Source organism: Odontomachus brunneus, unplaced genomic scaffold (genome assembly GCF_010583005.1).
Source record: "Odontomachus brunneus isolate Ranch 3 - 2012 unplaced genomic scaffold, Obru_v1 Obru_scaffold_023, whole genome shotgun sequence".
Lineage (NCBI taxonomy): Eukaryota > Metazoa > Arthropoda > Insecta > Hymenoptera > Formicidae > Odontomachus > Odontomachus brunneus.
In genome coordinates, this window is record NW_022639473.1 from 2,305,378 (window position 1) to 2,322,765 (window position 17,388).

Here is a 17,388-nt window from a genome sequence, read left to right on the forward strand (position 1 = left end):
CCTTTTAAGTCCCATCGCGATTTGATTTGGCAGCCGGAATTTTATTATCAGAGCTAAGCAGTTTTTCGATACGCGACACACACATGCACGTTCGCGTCCGCGTTTTTCGCATTAAACACTTCGCACACGCGCTCTGTGTCTCGCGTTTTATCCAAGAGAGGATTTGTTTGATGTCACCATAGCCGTTGACTGTTAATACTGCAAGAGTAGATAGTTAAATAATCCCTTTTTTTTTTCGTGAGCGCTGAACTCGTTGTCGGAGTCGGGTACCAGTGAATATATAGTGTATATCAAAGTGAAATGGCGGCCGCGGCGCGGAGAGAACGGGAGAGAGGAGGCTTAGCATACGAATATCCGATTCTGTGTTTGTAGGTTGCTACCGCGGTCTGATTTACATAGTTATTATGATATTATGCGGCCGCAAAAGGATTTTTATCATCAGCGCTGTCTGCGCCGCGACAGCGCAAAGGAAGTACAAACCGTGACATACGCTTCCTTTTCTTCTACGTCGGCTTTTTGCCGCGTGCACCATATCCGCAAAGGATTAGGGAGATATAAACCTATCCTGCCGTGAGTCCTATCTTAATATCTCGTTGTCGTTTCCCTTGGGAAGCGCATGTCGCGCCTGTAATGAGTGCGGAAAAAACGCTCGTCTCGAAGAAATCGGTGAACCGTGTCATCAATTTAATCATGCGGAAAATCATGCTTGTAGATTCTCTCTTTTTCGCGAAGAAAAGAAACAAAATGTATAAATTTTGTACTTCGTGAAATCAGATTTAATAAGTGAAATGTGAATAATTCGTTATATCACAATTCGATAAAACGACAATTGAATCGTTACTATCGTTTTTTTCTTATTTTTATCGTAGAGTTCGCGTAAGAGGGAATATCTCGACATTAAATCCCGAAATGACATTTATATCCATGATATGAGTGCCTTACGTCAAACTATTATTTTATCCTCGGCGAGATTCTATTTTAGCGTAGCGGTAAAGACATCGCGAGCCTCTCTCGGAGCTTCTTTTTGTTTTTAACAATCCGAAGTGGTGACATAAGCGGATTATCGAGCCATCACTGAAAGTCGCGGAGAACGATCTTATAAGTTTTCCTAGTTTTATTAGTCACTTTTGTAATCTCGGTCGTCTCTTCTTATTCGTTTAAAAATATAAAGGCGATTAATTATCGATATTCACCGCGACGACACTTTGTTTGTCAGACGATTTTTTAATACTCACACGTACGCTATACATAAAACCATCTTTTAATTATTTCAGAAAACCTATTTCGTACGTGTGTAAAATTATTATGTTAACTGCTGAGTTATTTGATAGATATTTGGACAATAGAGATTTGGACGGTGGCTTTAGTAGAAGCAAAGAAATTGGTGTTGCAATTCTACGTTAACTCGAGTGTTGCATTTTACAAGCAAAAGCGTTCTCACTCTTTGCGGGAAAATTGTGATCAATCTGGGCGCGCAATTCGGGGGATTTTCCATACGATTGTCAACGTGTATCGAACAATAAAAATCCGAATTTCTCGCGACTCGTAGCGACTGCCTGTAATCGATCAAGTCGGGCGAGCTCGACTTGAGAACCTAATAAACGCTTGCCCGCGCTCTTCCTCGCCTCGGCGGAGGCTAAGCGGCGCGATACCAAAGCGGATTATTGAAACGCCGACTCGAAGTCGAGGGAAAAGTCCATCGGTCTTAGCCAGATTCGCGGGACTTTAAATTCTCACGGCTCGAATCCCTGCCAAAACTTTTCTCCGTTATGCCGCACCGCACCCCGTCGCGCCGCGTTTCATCCCCGCAACACCTCACCGTACTGTACCGCACTGAGCCGCAAATTCCGAATATGCTATTAAAATATTGCACGGTAATTTCGGGACATCGTGTATAAAGATGTATTCGACGGTTACGCGAGTCCGCGTTTGTGTTGTTGTCGCGACCTTTAGCGCACCGCGCGCCTTGACGCTCGCAACTGAGCACGCCTGCCATAGTAAAATACCGGATACGGATGAGTAAGCACGTAAGACGTAGTCGCTGCCGTTTCCTTCCGAACTTTACGCATTCCTAAGTTAATCAGAGTTAATTGAAAACATGAATGCGACGTGATTAACGTGTACGGAAATTGTCTTGAGCAGCGGGAGCGTAGACTTATCAGGTGACAGTCGCATCTAATTTTCATTAAGTTCTAAAAAAAAAATACAGTCGAGAGGCCATCTCGTATCTTGATTCGTTTGCGACCAAAGGACAGTTCTGTCGCTGTAATTAATCAGGAAAACTATTTCTTGTTTTAGGTCTGGCAGAGATTGCAGCTACACGCGGATGCTGTTTCGGGGCTGCAGTTAACGACAATTACAGATGCAGCACCAGAGGATTCGAGCCTAGCAGAGTCGTCTCTACGGTAATTTCGCAGACTATAAGTTTTTATTTTAATTTTTTGTAGTCGTGATAGTTCTTGGTCGCAAAATCTCAACGATCCGTGCACTGAGAGAAAAAAATATCTAAAAATTTATCAATGTTTATCTGGATACTAACAGAACTTATTTATTTAAATTTAAATTCTTTTACTTAAGTGGAATAAATAATTGCTTTCTCGAGAAACTAAAGTTTTTTTTAAGGTTTTAGAAAATGTATATTTTCTTATTTGGAACATATTTTTTATACATCGGTACAAGTAAATATGTTAATACTCACCAAATAAATATTTACTAATTTTTAAATATTTTTTCTTTCAGTATAGGAAACGCGAGAAATCTTATTGGCACGTTTATTAAATAATTAATATATTGTAATAAACGCGACGTATTATAATATTATAAAGTAGAGTCAATAACTGAAGAATTTTTTTTATTGTTATCGCGCGTAACGTGATCAAAACAATGTTCTAAGTATATGGCACGCTGAAAGTTACGTGATCTTACAAATAAATACGGCGCTCGCGCATGGGCAATCATTGTTGTTGTAGAACCGGAGACAAACGCGTCGTAGTTTATTACTTCCGATTTTCCTAAATTAATCAAAACAATTGTGAGTTAATTATAATTTTGCACGCGCAATCATCAAATTAGCGACATCACGAACGATGAGAGCATTCTGTAATTCGAAAAGTGTTTGTCATATCTTATGTTTATTTATGTTTATTTAACTTCTATTTAGTTCATTATGGTATGGCTTTTTGGTATGGAATACTTCCTTTCACCTCATCTCTCATCTCGTTGAAATCAAGCGGTTCCTATCTCTATAATTAATCAAGATAATTCAATTTCTATTTCAGACTTCTATTCGTGGTGGAATTTGTCGCGAAGATAGTTGCAGTTTTAGTGGATATGGAAGCACGGTACTGAAGGATGTGATACGAGACTAGCTGAGTCGTCTTGAGTAAGTTCACAAACTTTCTATAATCCTTCGTTTAATCCTTCGCGATCGTAATAATCCTCCGTGACAATCAGTAGCTGCACCATATGCGGGAATACGAGAAACGTTTTCAAAACGATTAATTAATTGAACGTTGCAACGTCACATAAAATATCATAACCATTAAATCACGTAACCTTTCGTCGTATCGAACAATCTCCATCGTCATAATTAATAAGAATAATATATTTTCAGATTGTTCTGTTTGTGTGCGAAGGAATTTGTACTAAGAGTCGTAGTTTCGGCGAATACGGAAACAGTGCCGGAGGGTATGGTACGTGTCTAGCTGAGTTGTCTAGAGAGTAAGTTCACAGGCTCTCTATAATCCTTCGTTTAATTCTTCGTGATCGTAATAGCTTCGCGAGATCTTAATAATCTATACAATATACGCGAATGCGAGAAACGCTATCGCAATGTTTAATTAATTAAGCGTTGTGAAACTGAACAAGCTCCGTTACTATGATTGATCATGAAAATTTACTTTCTACTTCAGATTCTTTTGTTTCGATGAAGTTTGCGACCACATTGCCAGGACAGTCGCAGTCTCAGCCGATGCGGAAGCAGCACTGGAGGATCCGGTTTGGGTCAAGCAGAGTCGGCTCGAAGGTAAGTTTATAGTCTTCCTGTATTACAATTTAAACGCTTATGATCGTAACTCGAGTCGTTTTGACGACTCTGTCCAAACTTTTGATTGAAAGTTTGGATAGAGTTGTCGACATAATTCGTGTTACGATCGAGAACAGCTAACTCACACACATCCACACACACCTACATTTGTACCTATATTTATTAATTAAACAGAACTTGTAAATCTAATTTAAAAAATTATATTTTTTGTTCCAGATATAGGTAGCAAAACGTGGCCGGCTCTGAGCTCCAGGTGATTCGGTGAGTGATAAAAATTGAGTGAAAAATTCATGGTAATTGTTATAAAGATATTAAATGATGCATGTGTTCGCGAAATCAATATATCAATGCGATTTACACGTAGATTTGCATGTTTATTAATATGATCCTGTTGAACGAAGTAACATGAACGAAGTATAGTAATATGAAATGAGCTTTTCTCGTTTCGAGAGAGAAAGAGGGAGAGATAAACGAGATTGCGAAAATACTCGATACATTATATAATTTATTATAATTCGATTAATTAGTGTGGATATATTATTGCATTAAATCTGCTTTCACACGTAACACTCGATCATATAATTGGAAACTTGATAGTTTTTGTTGTATTAATGAAATAGTCTTTAAAATATGCGATGCATTATTATCGACTTGTACAATTACTTCGTTCGACGGTTTAATTTTCTGGCATGTTTGTCATGTTTGTTCACGAACACGGCCGAGCGGAAATCGGCCGTTAGACTTCACAAAATGTATTGCGAGGCAATCACGCGTTCAGAATAGCGTCATACGCAGAACTCGAGATAATTTCGCTTGTGTTAACAGATTCTACAATTGCATCGGTCTTTAGTTTCTTAATATAATTGAGACATAATACACATAATATAATTAGTGGATTTGACGGTCAACGTGGCTTCTAGTTTTTATTTTTTTTTCTTTCATGTTTACATTCTCGTTGTTATGTTAGTCTCGATAATTAGTCTTGATAGTATTGAGAGATAGATAATTTACGATAGTCGCGATTATTTTACTCGCGTAAATATGCGTTAGTAAATTTTGCTGTTTTTAATATTCGAGTTTTTACATTTCAGTAAATCTAACCACGGTGAATTCTAGTTTCTAATTTTCGTTTGTATTTGCATAATTATGCTCTTTAAGTACAAGTCTTTCGTTAAATAAAATTCGTGATAGTACTTTGAAGAAAAATTTCGCAAAGATATTGTCGAGCTATTCTCGCACAAGTATTGCGGAGTAATCTTCGCATAAGTATTGCGAGGTAGCCTTTGCACAAATATTGCGAAGTAATCTTCGCACAAATATTGCGAAGTAATCTTTGCACAAATATTGCGAGGTAGTCTTCGCATAAGTATTGCGAAGCAATCTTCGCACAAGTATTGCGGAGTAATCTTTGCATAAGCATTGCGAAGCCATCATACGTGAAAAGTTCACGCCACTTTCGAGTGCTTTATCCGCGCGGTTTCGATTGATTTCGCGATCGTCGCGATATTATCGCGTGTCGGTTTCAAAAATTGAAATTTCCATTACTGCTTCTGGACACGCCAACTGCCACTTTTCTTTTTCATTCTTCTTCCTTTTAAAAAATAAATATTATTAACAGAGAAAATTTAATTTATGCACTGTCGCGTGTGTTTTAGTAGTATTATAATTTTCGCCGTGTGTACATGCCGCGAGTACATTTCCAAAGTTTTCCTCGAGCCGGGATTTCCAAAGTGAATTCATCGTATCGCGACGGTGAACATTCCTATCAAACAAATTCACAGACACCGACTTCATTTTTTGTTAATAAAAGTCGTATATTCCATCCCGTGATAAATCAAAATTTTTCGTCGATACCGCCATCCATTCGTTAAACGTCGTCGAAATATGAACATTAATCGCGTCGCGAGTGTGTGAAGCGCAATCAACGTGGACGACGCTACGGAGTTCCGGATGCATCGACGAGCTAGCTGGACCTAAACTGCACGTCGAGAGATATCAACACCGGTTGGTGAGCGTTAAATTTCAACACTCACAGAGTGCCATATTTTGTAGTGCATGCTTAATAGTAAATCGCATTGGTCTCGGTTAGTTATACATACGAGTATTAGTATTTGAGGTATTACATACTATTATATTGATATATTGTTGATTATATATTATTGATATTATATTGTTGTTGCAATTTTATTCTATTTATATGCTTTATGCAAGGCTAAATATTTGAGTAATCTGATAAAATATGAATAATCTGACAATTTGAACAATCGTACATTAAGAAATGAGAAATTGAATTATGCCAAAAATATTGATTCAAACCGGGCCGCCCTTGAACACATATATTGAAAAAAAGTACTTGAAAATTTATTTGTGGGACATAAAGTTTATTTCTGTGAAATAAAGTTTTCTTCCGTGGAGTAAAATTTATTTCTGTGAATATAAACTTTATATCCCGGAAATAAACTATCAAGTATCTCTTTCTCAGCGTACAATTCGGAACGTACTATTAGTGAAATCGCGCGTTTTCGTTCTAGGATTAGGAATTTCGTTCTAATTAGGTTCCGGTCATTAGGAGGAGGAGGAGGGATGGGAATGCGTCATTAAAGTATTGTAAGATAGTTTTGGAACATCCTGTACCCTTGGCTGTAAGACTAACTCGCCGTTTACCCCTTTCAATTTCCTTTCCACGGTTAGAGACGCAAGCTGTTACACCGTCCGACCCCCAAAATACCGCCAGTGTACCCCCGCACTGACGTAACCACCCTTCTGATGGTGGTAGCTCGCTGTCCTCGAACCAGTGCATTTGCCACCAACGCCGACTACGCCGCGATAATTCCATTTCCGCGAAGCGGCGCGAATTCGAAGTTTAATTAATCGAATTCGCGCCCATGCCATCCTCGCCCAGCCGAATCCTTCTCCCGCTGTTCCTAGTTCTCTCTCTCTCTCTCTCTCTCTCTCTCTCTCTCTCTCTCTCTTCGCTTAGGCTCCCTAGCTTCGGTTCCCTTCCTACCTTCAGCCATCCAGGCAGCCAGCCACCCACTCTCTTAGGGCAGGCTTCGATCCCGGAAATTAGTAAGATCGTACATGCGGAACACGGAGGTTTCCCGCCTGCTAGAGACGCGGCGTATATACCGTGCCTGTATCCACGTACGTACGTACGTACGAACTTGAGCATTACGCGCATACCAATACACATCGATACGTATGCAAGTCGGCGCAGCCGCTCGCATTACACGGTCGTACAATGCAGGTCGCGCGCGCGCGCGCGCGTCGGTCCGTTAATACGCCGCGGAAATGTGTACTCCCAAGACGGTTGGGAAAGTTTACCGGAGTCAACGAGAAATTTACAAGCGTTCAGCGCGCTCGATCGAGCACTCCCGAACGGCGGCTTTTCTTTTTCATGTGCGAAAACGCGATCGACATTGAGCGATGCTGGCGCGATGCAACTGAATCCATTATTCCGAGAGAAGTGAGCACTCGATAAAGAAAATTAATACAAACAGCTCGCTGTTTGTGCACACGCTCAGGGGGAGTAAGGTGAAGTATAATTTTCTGTCGATTTCGCCGCGCGGTGGCGGACGCTTTGCGCCCCTACGATAACTTTCCACCATTATTATCGCGAGACGCGAACGTACGTATCAGTCTTTCCCCTCAGAGAGGAGGGCCGCTTTTTCATTAATTTTTCATCTAACGTTAAACACATCTCAATCTCTGAGTCCACGTAATCAAAATTCAGCGTATCGCGCGCGCGTTGGAGCGAATTAGATATTATATCCACGCTCTATTCGAAATTAACTGAAAATCAAGAACTTGTAGCATTCAGTATCAGTAGTTAGCGAACTACTTCAAATTAACCGGAAAACAAGCCTGCACCACGCATTATTAGAGTTGATTCGCGCAAAACGCGTTTCGAATCGCTCGCAGTCCAACGCAAAAACCATCGGTATTTTCCAACATTGTGGTGCGCAAAGAGGATCGAGCATGCGCGCGCGCGCGCGGATCGCGTCGGGTGGGCTCGATGTCATTTGTCGTGACGAAGGCCGCAGTTTTGCCGGTTGCATTAAATTCGGACAACTGTCAGATATTTGTTCGCGCGACGCGCGGAGAATTAAATATTTTAGCATTAACGGAAGAGCGGTATTTTCCCCAGGCCGGGGGGTTGTGCGAAGGCAGTGGCGCGCTCGGCTGCCGTGCACAGGGCGGCGAGGTGTGCGCACCGGCATTTCGTGGAAGACACAGAGCTATAAATATGCGACCGCATTTGCCAACATTTTTTATTGCCCGGCTATAAGCGCGAACCGCCGGTAGCGCGCGCGTGTGCGCGAAATTGTGTTTAAAACTTCGACCCGCGGGGGCGATAGTACCGTCACATGTGTACACGACGTGCAAACGTACGTGCACACGATGTCGACGCGTGTGTATGGACGCGCGCGCGCGCGCAAATAGCGGCCATATACGCGTATATTACGCACTCACAATTCACCTCACGCTCCTTCGTCCTTTAATACGAGCCTGTGCACGTATGCCCGCACTGGAGCGTGTCCTTAACGTGTAAGAAGATTACTACTAGTACGTGAGCGCGAGCGCGAAACTATGCTTGAAACTATTCCTCATTCACCGTATAGGCGTGCACATATTAATATTAAGCGCACACGCTGTACAAACACATGCGCGACGGCGCCGGCCGTGCTAACGGATATCCGGGTGTTGTCGCCGGAGGTGTCGCGCGCGCACTTTCACCCGATGTGCGCGCACGCGTTTCCGTAAGTCAAGCTACGAAGATCGACGGTCGCGCTTCAAGGATGACTCAGGGCGGGTCTTGTTGCCGAGGATTAAAGGATTCCACGGTAGAATCCACTTTCGGATAACGAAAAGCTCGCGCCCTATACCAGATCGTTTAAGGTGGCTGTTTTCAGGACCCTTCTCGCGAGTGCTTATTTTTTAATTACAAACGATACGATAGGGATTCGCGTGTTGGCGACGCAACAGCTTTCTAATTAGTGCACTAATTAGCGCCACGTCTAAACACACCGGTGCGGAGCGACGGCAAAATGGAATCTTGCGGAAGGTGCCGCTTAAAAATCCAATTTCTCGGCTGACGAAATTTTTTTCTGTTGAACCGCACCTTAATTAAGGCTGGTTTCGTAACATTTTTCCAAATTTCACCAAAAGCTCCGCGAGAGCGCCTACGCTAATACAGGTAATCCAACGTTAAAAATCCAGTCGAAGTCGCACGAGTCGAGCATGGTCACTCCTACTTCATCTTGTCCGCGGGACGGTGGTGAATTTCCGGCTGGGAAAAGTTCCGTGTCGGGTTTGACCGCGGCGGTGATCTCAATGGTCGTCGGGGCGATGCGCGTCCCTGCGTATCCGTAATTGCACACGTCCCGGCGTTGATGTATACCTTCGCCCATATATAATCGCGAACGTAATTGGGATTCTATACATGTCCACTTGGTCCTTAGTGTTACACGTAACGTTCGAAGCTTCCTTGGCGTTAACAGCAGTGCTCAGATGCAGGGCTACACGGCCGAGACGACGGTCGAGCTGCTGTATCCGAGCGGATATGTTGTGTAAATGCTTTAGTTAACTATAGTAACGAAACACATTTTGCCCGCTATACGTGCGGACGCGCGTTACCTATGTATAACGTTACATGGTACACAACAACGGCGAAAGGGTCTCCCTGCGGAGTATTCGCGCGGATCGTGGTAGCGTCGCACCTGTGACGCTAAACGTGAAACTTTAATCCCACGTCTTAATCGCGCTTCCGTGACAATCGCGAAGTGATATTTCTGGAATTTTGTCGACCGTTAGGATTCATCTTTCCGAGTTCCCAGGAGTTTCGCATGTCGCAAGCATTCGAAGAATCCGCCATTACCCAGCTTTTACTGTCGGCGCAAAATTTGCTGGAATACGCTTCACCTCGTTATTTACTCGTCAAACGGACTCGCAATGGCGATTGATCCAAGTTCGCCGTGATGCCCATAAAATTGTTCATTATCTTTCAACTCGCACTCTCGTCTTACATCTTTATGCAAAAATCGTAACAGATAAAATACGTACACGGAGAGAATATTATATATTTTTTTTATACAAACTCGTTTTGATTATGTTTTTTCAATATGTTTTAGTATCTCAGAAATAAACAATCAGAAAATCTATCTTGCTGAGAAACATTTATTTCAAATATTACTACAAATATAGCGAGTATTTTAATAGTATATTTCAGTTTCTAAAAACACACATGATATAAAAGGATAGTGAATCATTGCACAAAAATATCGATTCGTTTGACGGTTATAAAATCCTATAATATTTTTCAATGTAATATAAATTTAATATAAATTTATATGAAATTTGTGGCAATTCTAAAAAATTAATATAAATTTATATAAAATTTTCCCCGTGATATATTTTTTACACATCCTCGTGTCTTTTCTTCTCGTGGTGCCGCGAATTGTTAAAATGCATTGCAAACTCGAGAGCTCGAGTGTGGTTTCACAGTTGACTTTTAACTGAAAATTGCGGTACGGCTTTGCGGTTCCGCTCGGCGGGAATCAGTATTATGAACTATCTGGTATGACGTATCGCCGCGCGAATAGGCAGACGTATTGTGACGTCACGTATCGTGTAGGCAGACACGTACGAGTATATTACACACGAGAATCTGACATCACGCGCGTACCACTCGTCATTTGATAGATAAGATCGTTACACAGTCCGAAGCGAACGATAGCAGTGCCATGCAACTTGCATTACATTATCCCTTAATCACTGTACGAATGAAATCAACACATTCGGTATCGACTGGGCCGTCACTTCAGCATCGCGCGTTGCGTCGCGAGGGGGCTCGCTTAATCCGGAGAACGAGTCGTTTCCCCGGCGAAGTTTGGTCGTTGATTTTCGGAAAAATACGATAAACCGAATCTCATGATTCACAGAGTTAATTCCCGGGGGAGGCACAAACTTCTCTCGAGAGCAAGTTCTCATACCAGCCGTAGGAATTCTATTTTCCTCCGTGTGTTTGCAAGCACGAAACTTTACTTGTCACGTACGAGAGCGTCGTGTACGGGCGCAACAGGGCCAGTTCAAAGGGTTGCCCTTAGCCAATTTCGCTTTAGCGTCCATTCCGTCCCCATCTTTATACATGGTGCTCCAGTTTCTCCACCTACCGCACGCTATTGGTTATCGGCTACTGGAATGTTGAACGTAACCGCCGTCAGTTGTCTGGATGTGTCAGATAAGTAGAGTTAAGTAAAGAAAAGTGACGTAGGCAGAGCCATTTATTATGCGCTCCGAGACATTTCCTCTTGGGCGCTTGAGCAAAGATACATGAATAGAGGTCGGGAGAATTTAGTGCCAGTCAATAAAATGGTGTACCGGCTGGCTTCGGCGAGAGACGCGTTTGTTGAATGAGACGACGCGTATTTCTCTCTTCCTCCCTTTCTCGCGCGTCTCCAGAAAACGGAAATACAATTTCATCTTACGAGAGATTCAATTAAATCTAATTTCACGCGAAATAAAAAGCAACGGGGAAAAATAAAAAGGCGATACGAACGGCTCGCCTGTCTGCGTTTCAACGCCGTACGACGGGGCGAAAAGTTGGTCGATCCTTTCGCATGCATACGTCACGTCCTCGCGTGCCTCGTCGCGATCCCGTCCGTTCTATCGTGCGCATAAATATCACGCGTTAGTGCCGTAAAAAGATGACTTGTGGCCACCCGCCCGCGCACGCTGCCTAAGTGGTAAACTTGTAAGTGGCGAAATAAAGTTGGGCAGGGGTTCTGCGCGCCCTACCTATGCGCGCGCGCACGCTACCGTGTCTGTGACAGTTTAATTAATATCTTTCATCCTCAAAGGAAAAACTTGGCGAACTAACCGGCATGGACCTGGCGATGCCGAGCCGGTTAGAACCACTTCAACTTCGGACGCGGCGACGACGACGACGACGATCCCAACGAGAGCCGTTCTCCGCGACTCCATTCTTCTCGTGCTCTCGTTTACCTCGCCCGTCTCGCGACCACTCGAATAAAGTTCCGTGTAGTTTTCCCTTCTCCGCGAATTTCGGGGTGATTTTGCGTTTCGGCGCTAGCGAACTGTAAGATACGCGCGATGGTGAGTCGACGAAAGTTCCATCCGGGAGAAATCATCTCGGCGAAAAGAAAAGGAATCGTTTGGCTGAAATTGTTTGGCGCGATGCAAGATGCAACGATTAAATAGACCAGAGCGGACATTCAATTATTGTCTGACGGGCGTACGATCCATTGAAATATTCGCAAATATACGATATTCGTAAATTCTTGCAAATGTCACGGACACTTTCTTTTTTCCCGAATATTTTCGATTTTCTCCTTGAGTCGCGAGAGTCTGCTAATTTATACTTTCGTTCGCCGTAAAACACTGCGATTTTCACTACCGCCGTAGCGCGTTGTGCATCGAAGAAAAAGTAAAAAAGGGAGAAGAGAAACGATACACTCGCCTCGACATGCATAGATTCCTCGGCCGCGTATCTGTGAATACACTGACGATTAGCTTCGTAAAATATCGCGGCGGCGATAATGCGCTCTCGCCGGCTGCAAAAACCGCGAAAGGAGGGGAAAAAATGACGGTGATTCGACGAGAGCGTGTAAGCCGTGACTTCTGAACAACCCGCAAAAAATAAACGGCACAAAATTTGCATGGATTGAGTTTGCTCATGGCAAACTCGTCGTTGCTACGTTCAACGCCGACATGGTCATTATACACTCTTTGAAGTATTTCGCGAGCGCTTTAAGCCCATGATATATTTGCCCATTAAATTCGAGCATTCGAGTTTACGCTCGTACTCCGCAGATCCTCAAGAATGGCATGGGACTGCGTCCGGTCAAAAGGCGAGACGACAATGGTGCTTTTGGAATTTGTGAAAAGTCGTTTAGCCTTATTAGTCGTCCGAAATTATATAGCCGTTTGCAAATATTAGAAGCGCGATTGCGTTTCGCGTTGTCATCATACAAACAGTATACGAGCATACGAACGTATAATGACGAATGTGAATCTCGCTTTACTCGAAATACGAAATTACGCTTTACGAAATACATGACTCGGAAAAGAGGAGAAGAAGAGAGAAAGAAAGGAAGGGAGGGAGCGAGTTTTTTAATACAATTTGTCAAACAAGTATTTGTACGACGCGTGAAGAAACGGATTACTGCGCGCGACGCGCCTGTCGCTTAGTCGAACTCCCTGTTGACGCTGCGTTTTCGCGTGTCGAAACAAGATTCACACGCGGAGAAATATTTCTTCTTCTCTTCGCCAAACATCCTTCGGGCTTTTTGAGAAAGACAGACAGTGTATCGCCGCGGTGCGCGTATATAAATCCGCCACGTATAGATAATATTTCACAATGCATTATTCAGAATTTCCACAAAGCTTTATACGTTCCGCGAAAAAGCCCTTCAGACGTTGCCGAGTGGGGTATCCGCTCGTGCAGGAAGCACGTGACGTTACAGGGCTTATTTACGACTCGGCACACAACGCGGCGCAAACCTCCTCCTATTATTGCCGGTCAAATACGCCCGATCATCGAACACGCGATCTTATCAAATAATTGAAAAACCATGTCGGCGCATCTTGGAGATGGCGCAGCCAGTTTGATGATTCGGAAGAAACGGAATTAGGATCCGCGCGCTCAGATTAAACGCTCGGAAAGCAGCCACCCTTCGATATATCTTTGGAGATTCGCTCTATCCATTTCTCGGCCAATTGCTTGTTTCGTCGAGCAGGTTTTCATGACAGTTGGGGGAGATTATTTGAATGTCTATATACGTAGGAGATTGTAGAAAATATTAGAGTTTCCTGAAATCAACTCAGCTGATAGGTAATATTACGCGAATAAGATGTGTCGAGAGGTCCTTTACGTCCTTCGCGTTTCGTTTATTGTTACGCTCCCGGCTGCATTATTTGCAGTTGGAGACTATCGTAAGACTAGCTCCAATTAGCAAATCGGGCGAAGCAACAAGGGGTAATCTTCTACGTTCGCGTCGTTACTGCGGATCGTAATTTATGCGCGGCGCGACTTAGGTGTACGAATAATTTCGCGAAGCGTCGCGTTTGTTAAGCCGGGAGATAACCAACGGAGGGATCGCACCCACCCCCTCGATCATTTACCGACGTTTATTCGGAGGGATCCCGGCTGAAAGGCTCTCGCTGCGACGAGTGTCCTTTATTTTTTCCGCCGGGGCATTTGTTCGCGCGCGTTCCTCGGCACGTGCCATTAACGCCGACGGTGGAATTCCCGCGGAGAACCCACGGGTTTGCCCTAGCGCAGAAAGGAAAACGAAAAGAAAGCGACGGCGGCGGTGGCGGCGATGGTGGCGGTGCGCGATGCCGGCAATATGCAAATGAGTATGTACGGGTATGTACCTGATAGCGTCGGATTCGTCGCGGACGAGGAGCCGTCCTGGCGCATGGCGTCACTGGTAATTGCCGTTCCGCCAAGATTGGTGCTGTAGTCTTCGAGAAGTACGCAGCACAGTAATAGCCGTGCCACCCTCATTCTGAAAGAGCGAAAAAAAGAGAAACTCAACGATAATAACGGCTTGCACCCTCTTTTTTTTCATTCTTTCTCTTTTGCTCTCTTTCTCTCTCTCTCCCCGTGTCTTTGATTTTTTTTATGTAATACGAGGAAATTTCGCGTAAAAACAATATTTATTGTTCCAAAGGTGATAATTAATGTAAGATAGACACGCATGACTAAATCCCGCATGTTTCAATACACTTTCCCGTTATTATTTCGAGCGTATATTAATTAATTAATTAATTAATTTTAAAAGAGGCAGATCGGAGTGTAGCGTTAACAATAACTCGCAATCATGAAATGTTAACAGGGGTTACGCCAGCGATGTGCAAATTTACGTATTAATACAAATAATGACTATTTAAAAATATATGAGAACGTAAAGCTTCGTGTTAAATGCGATACGATATTGAAAATACAGAAAACTCAAACATGTGTCATATGAGTTAGAGAATCGGTTCAAACACATGCGATTTGCATGTGTTGGCCATAGTCGTGGATAATACAACGGAGTGATATTTTTGAAATTATCGCAGAGGTTTACATTTTCCTCAGTAAAGATTTCAAAGTTTTATCTATGACCAAATTGATCTATACGCGCGGAAGAGCCAAGTTTGGCGAAGCAAAGCATCCTTTTATTAACGGTGGCATTCGGGGGTAATTGTTTTGAAAGTGTTGTCAAAGTAGTTTTGAAAGTCCGGTTAAAATCAATATATTGCATCTCATAGAGTGTCTCATTGTATTTATCTATAGTCACGTGTTATCGGACTTCATACTTCATACTATCTCACGGTAATTGTCACTGTCGGACATCCGATAAGTCCCCAAATACACGCGGAAATAGACAGTGAGCATTTTATTTAATTTTCCGCGCAATATAAAATTTCTCTAGAATAAAATTGTCGAGCAGAGTTGCAGGGAAAAAAATTAACATACACACATATATGTATATATATGTACATATATAATACTAACAGTCGACAACTATCCTCTGCGACGAGATAGAAAAACGCAAGTCAGAGAAGAGAAAAAGTAATAAGGAAAACTCTCTCAAGATCGAAAGAATCGATTAATCACAAACACATAACACACACATGGACTGAAAACTATAAACTAAAAGTAAAGAGATTAACGTCTCGTTTAATCGGTCGTGCCTATCGCGCGAAAACGAAGCTTTCCCACGCGGGGGTTTCCGGGGGTGGCTCATCCCCGGACCGAATCGTCTACGAACTGCCGTAGGCAGCAGCGGCGACGGCGGCGGCAGTGGTGGCGACGGCGAGCGAGCTGGTTAACGTGTGCGAGAAGTTTGCTCGCTTGCGCTTGTACCCACTCTCTCCGTATGTCTCCTTCCGGTCCTTTTTTTGTCGTTTTGCGCACTCCTCGCCGCCTCCTTTCCCGATCGATACATTTGTCAAGCTACGTATAAACGCCGCGAAGTTCGCGGCAATTCCGAGTAATGTACGTACTACGCGGCCGTGGATCGGCCGGCGAAGTGTCTCGCCGGACTTGGACCGTACATCCTGGATTCCTGGGATGCGGTCGTCCGTCGTCTTGGTGGAAACGTGCGCCCGGGACAATTATCCTTTACGCCATCTCGTAAATAACTATCTCTCGGCCGTTTAGCGGCGGAGATTTCAGTCCCCGCGTACGAGGCGGAATTTAGCGCTCCTGGCTGCGCTTATACGCCGCGCGAGTAACTGCTTCGTTCTTATTTACGACAGGACTAAATGAAAACCCTCTCGTCCTGTTCCGACTCCCAACCCTCGTTACCCTCGTTTCCTTCCTGACTTTTCTTCCCTGGCCGACTCCTCCTCCACTGATCTCCCGTTTTTTTCTTTCCCCCTTTCGCCGTCGCCGCGTCACCTCCCCTTTTCGCGCGCCGATGTCAGATTATGGGTTCTTTGTCCTATCTTGCTTACGCGTGATCGATGGTCCTCGCGGGTCGGGGAGAAGTGAAAGATCTCTTCGACGAAAGTGCCGTGATTTCGGGAGAGATGGGGGTCAAGAGGAGAAATATCCGAGATATTATATGTCTACCGGCCGAATGCTCGCCCCATGTTTGTATCATCCGGAAATATTCTCATTTTCGAGTATTATCACCGGGATATTTCCACCACTTCTCCCACCGCGAAGGCGACCACCACCACCACCACTACCACCACCCCCGGCTCTTAATTTCGGCCTTGCTTCCCGAGCGGTACTTCCCCGAGGTTCTTTTACCTCTCGGGTCTTTAGAAGCAGCTTCTTCTCCTGCAATTTTATCTGATGGGAGCTAAGGGAAAAATCCGGGGCCAAGCTGTTGAGCTAGAGTTTAGCTTCCTGGCCGAGTGAGAATCTTCCGGCGTTCGGTTATCTGCGCGTAAAAAAAAAATTATTTCGAACCGAGATGTTATTTCCGTCCGACGTCTCGCGCTGCACATCCCGTGTGTGTTCTCCCTCGATCTTAATTCATCGACGATGCATTGCGCAAATAAAAACTCGGCGTTATCGATCACCCGATCATCCATATTGCGCGATGAATTCGACCGTTCCGTGCTCGAGCACGTCGTAACATCTGCTTTTTATCCTTTCCACTTTTATTTTACGAATTCGACGATACGGACCGAATGCCTTCGCGTTCCATCTAAGGACCGCACATATATCTCCGCGGCATCTCCCGATTCGATAAGATATGAGAAAGAGAGAGAGAGAGGGGGGGGGGGGGGAGAAAGAGAGAGAGGAGCTGAAAAAGCATGCACATTAGGATATCGAGCGTGCCAGGTTCTCGCACGCTTCTCGCTCGCGTTCCGTA

General features: G+C 43.9%; 1 protein-coding gene and 1 long non-coding RNA gene across 2 annotated transcripts in view; one reads left to right on the forward strand and one right to left on the reverse strand.

The window, feature by feature from the left end:
* LOC116842257 (polycomb protein Sfmbt-like) overlaps positions 1–17,388 on the reverse strand; it is a 69,157-nt gene that overhangs the window by 47,487 nt on the left and 4,282 nt on the right. The window contains exon 2 of the mRNA XM_032811188.1: positions 14,444–14,577. Within this exon, the coding sequence (XP_032667079.1) occupies positions 14,444–14,576 (133 nt within the window). The 5' untranslated portion in view covers position 14,577. The remainder of the gene's footprint in view (positions 1–14,443; positions 14,578–17,388) is intronic.
* Positions 2,015–4,306, forward strand: LOC116842260. Its single transcript, XR_004377700.1, has 6 exons — positions 2,015–2,162; positions 2,299–2,405; positions 3,279–3,382; positions 3,614–3,720; positions 3,912–4,024; positions 4,262–4,306. It is a non-coding gene; the product is annotated as an uncharacterized LOC116842260 (long non-coding RNA).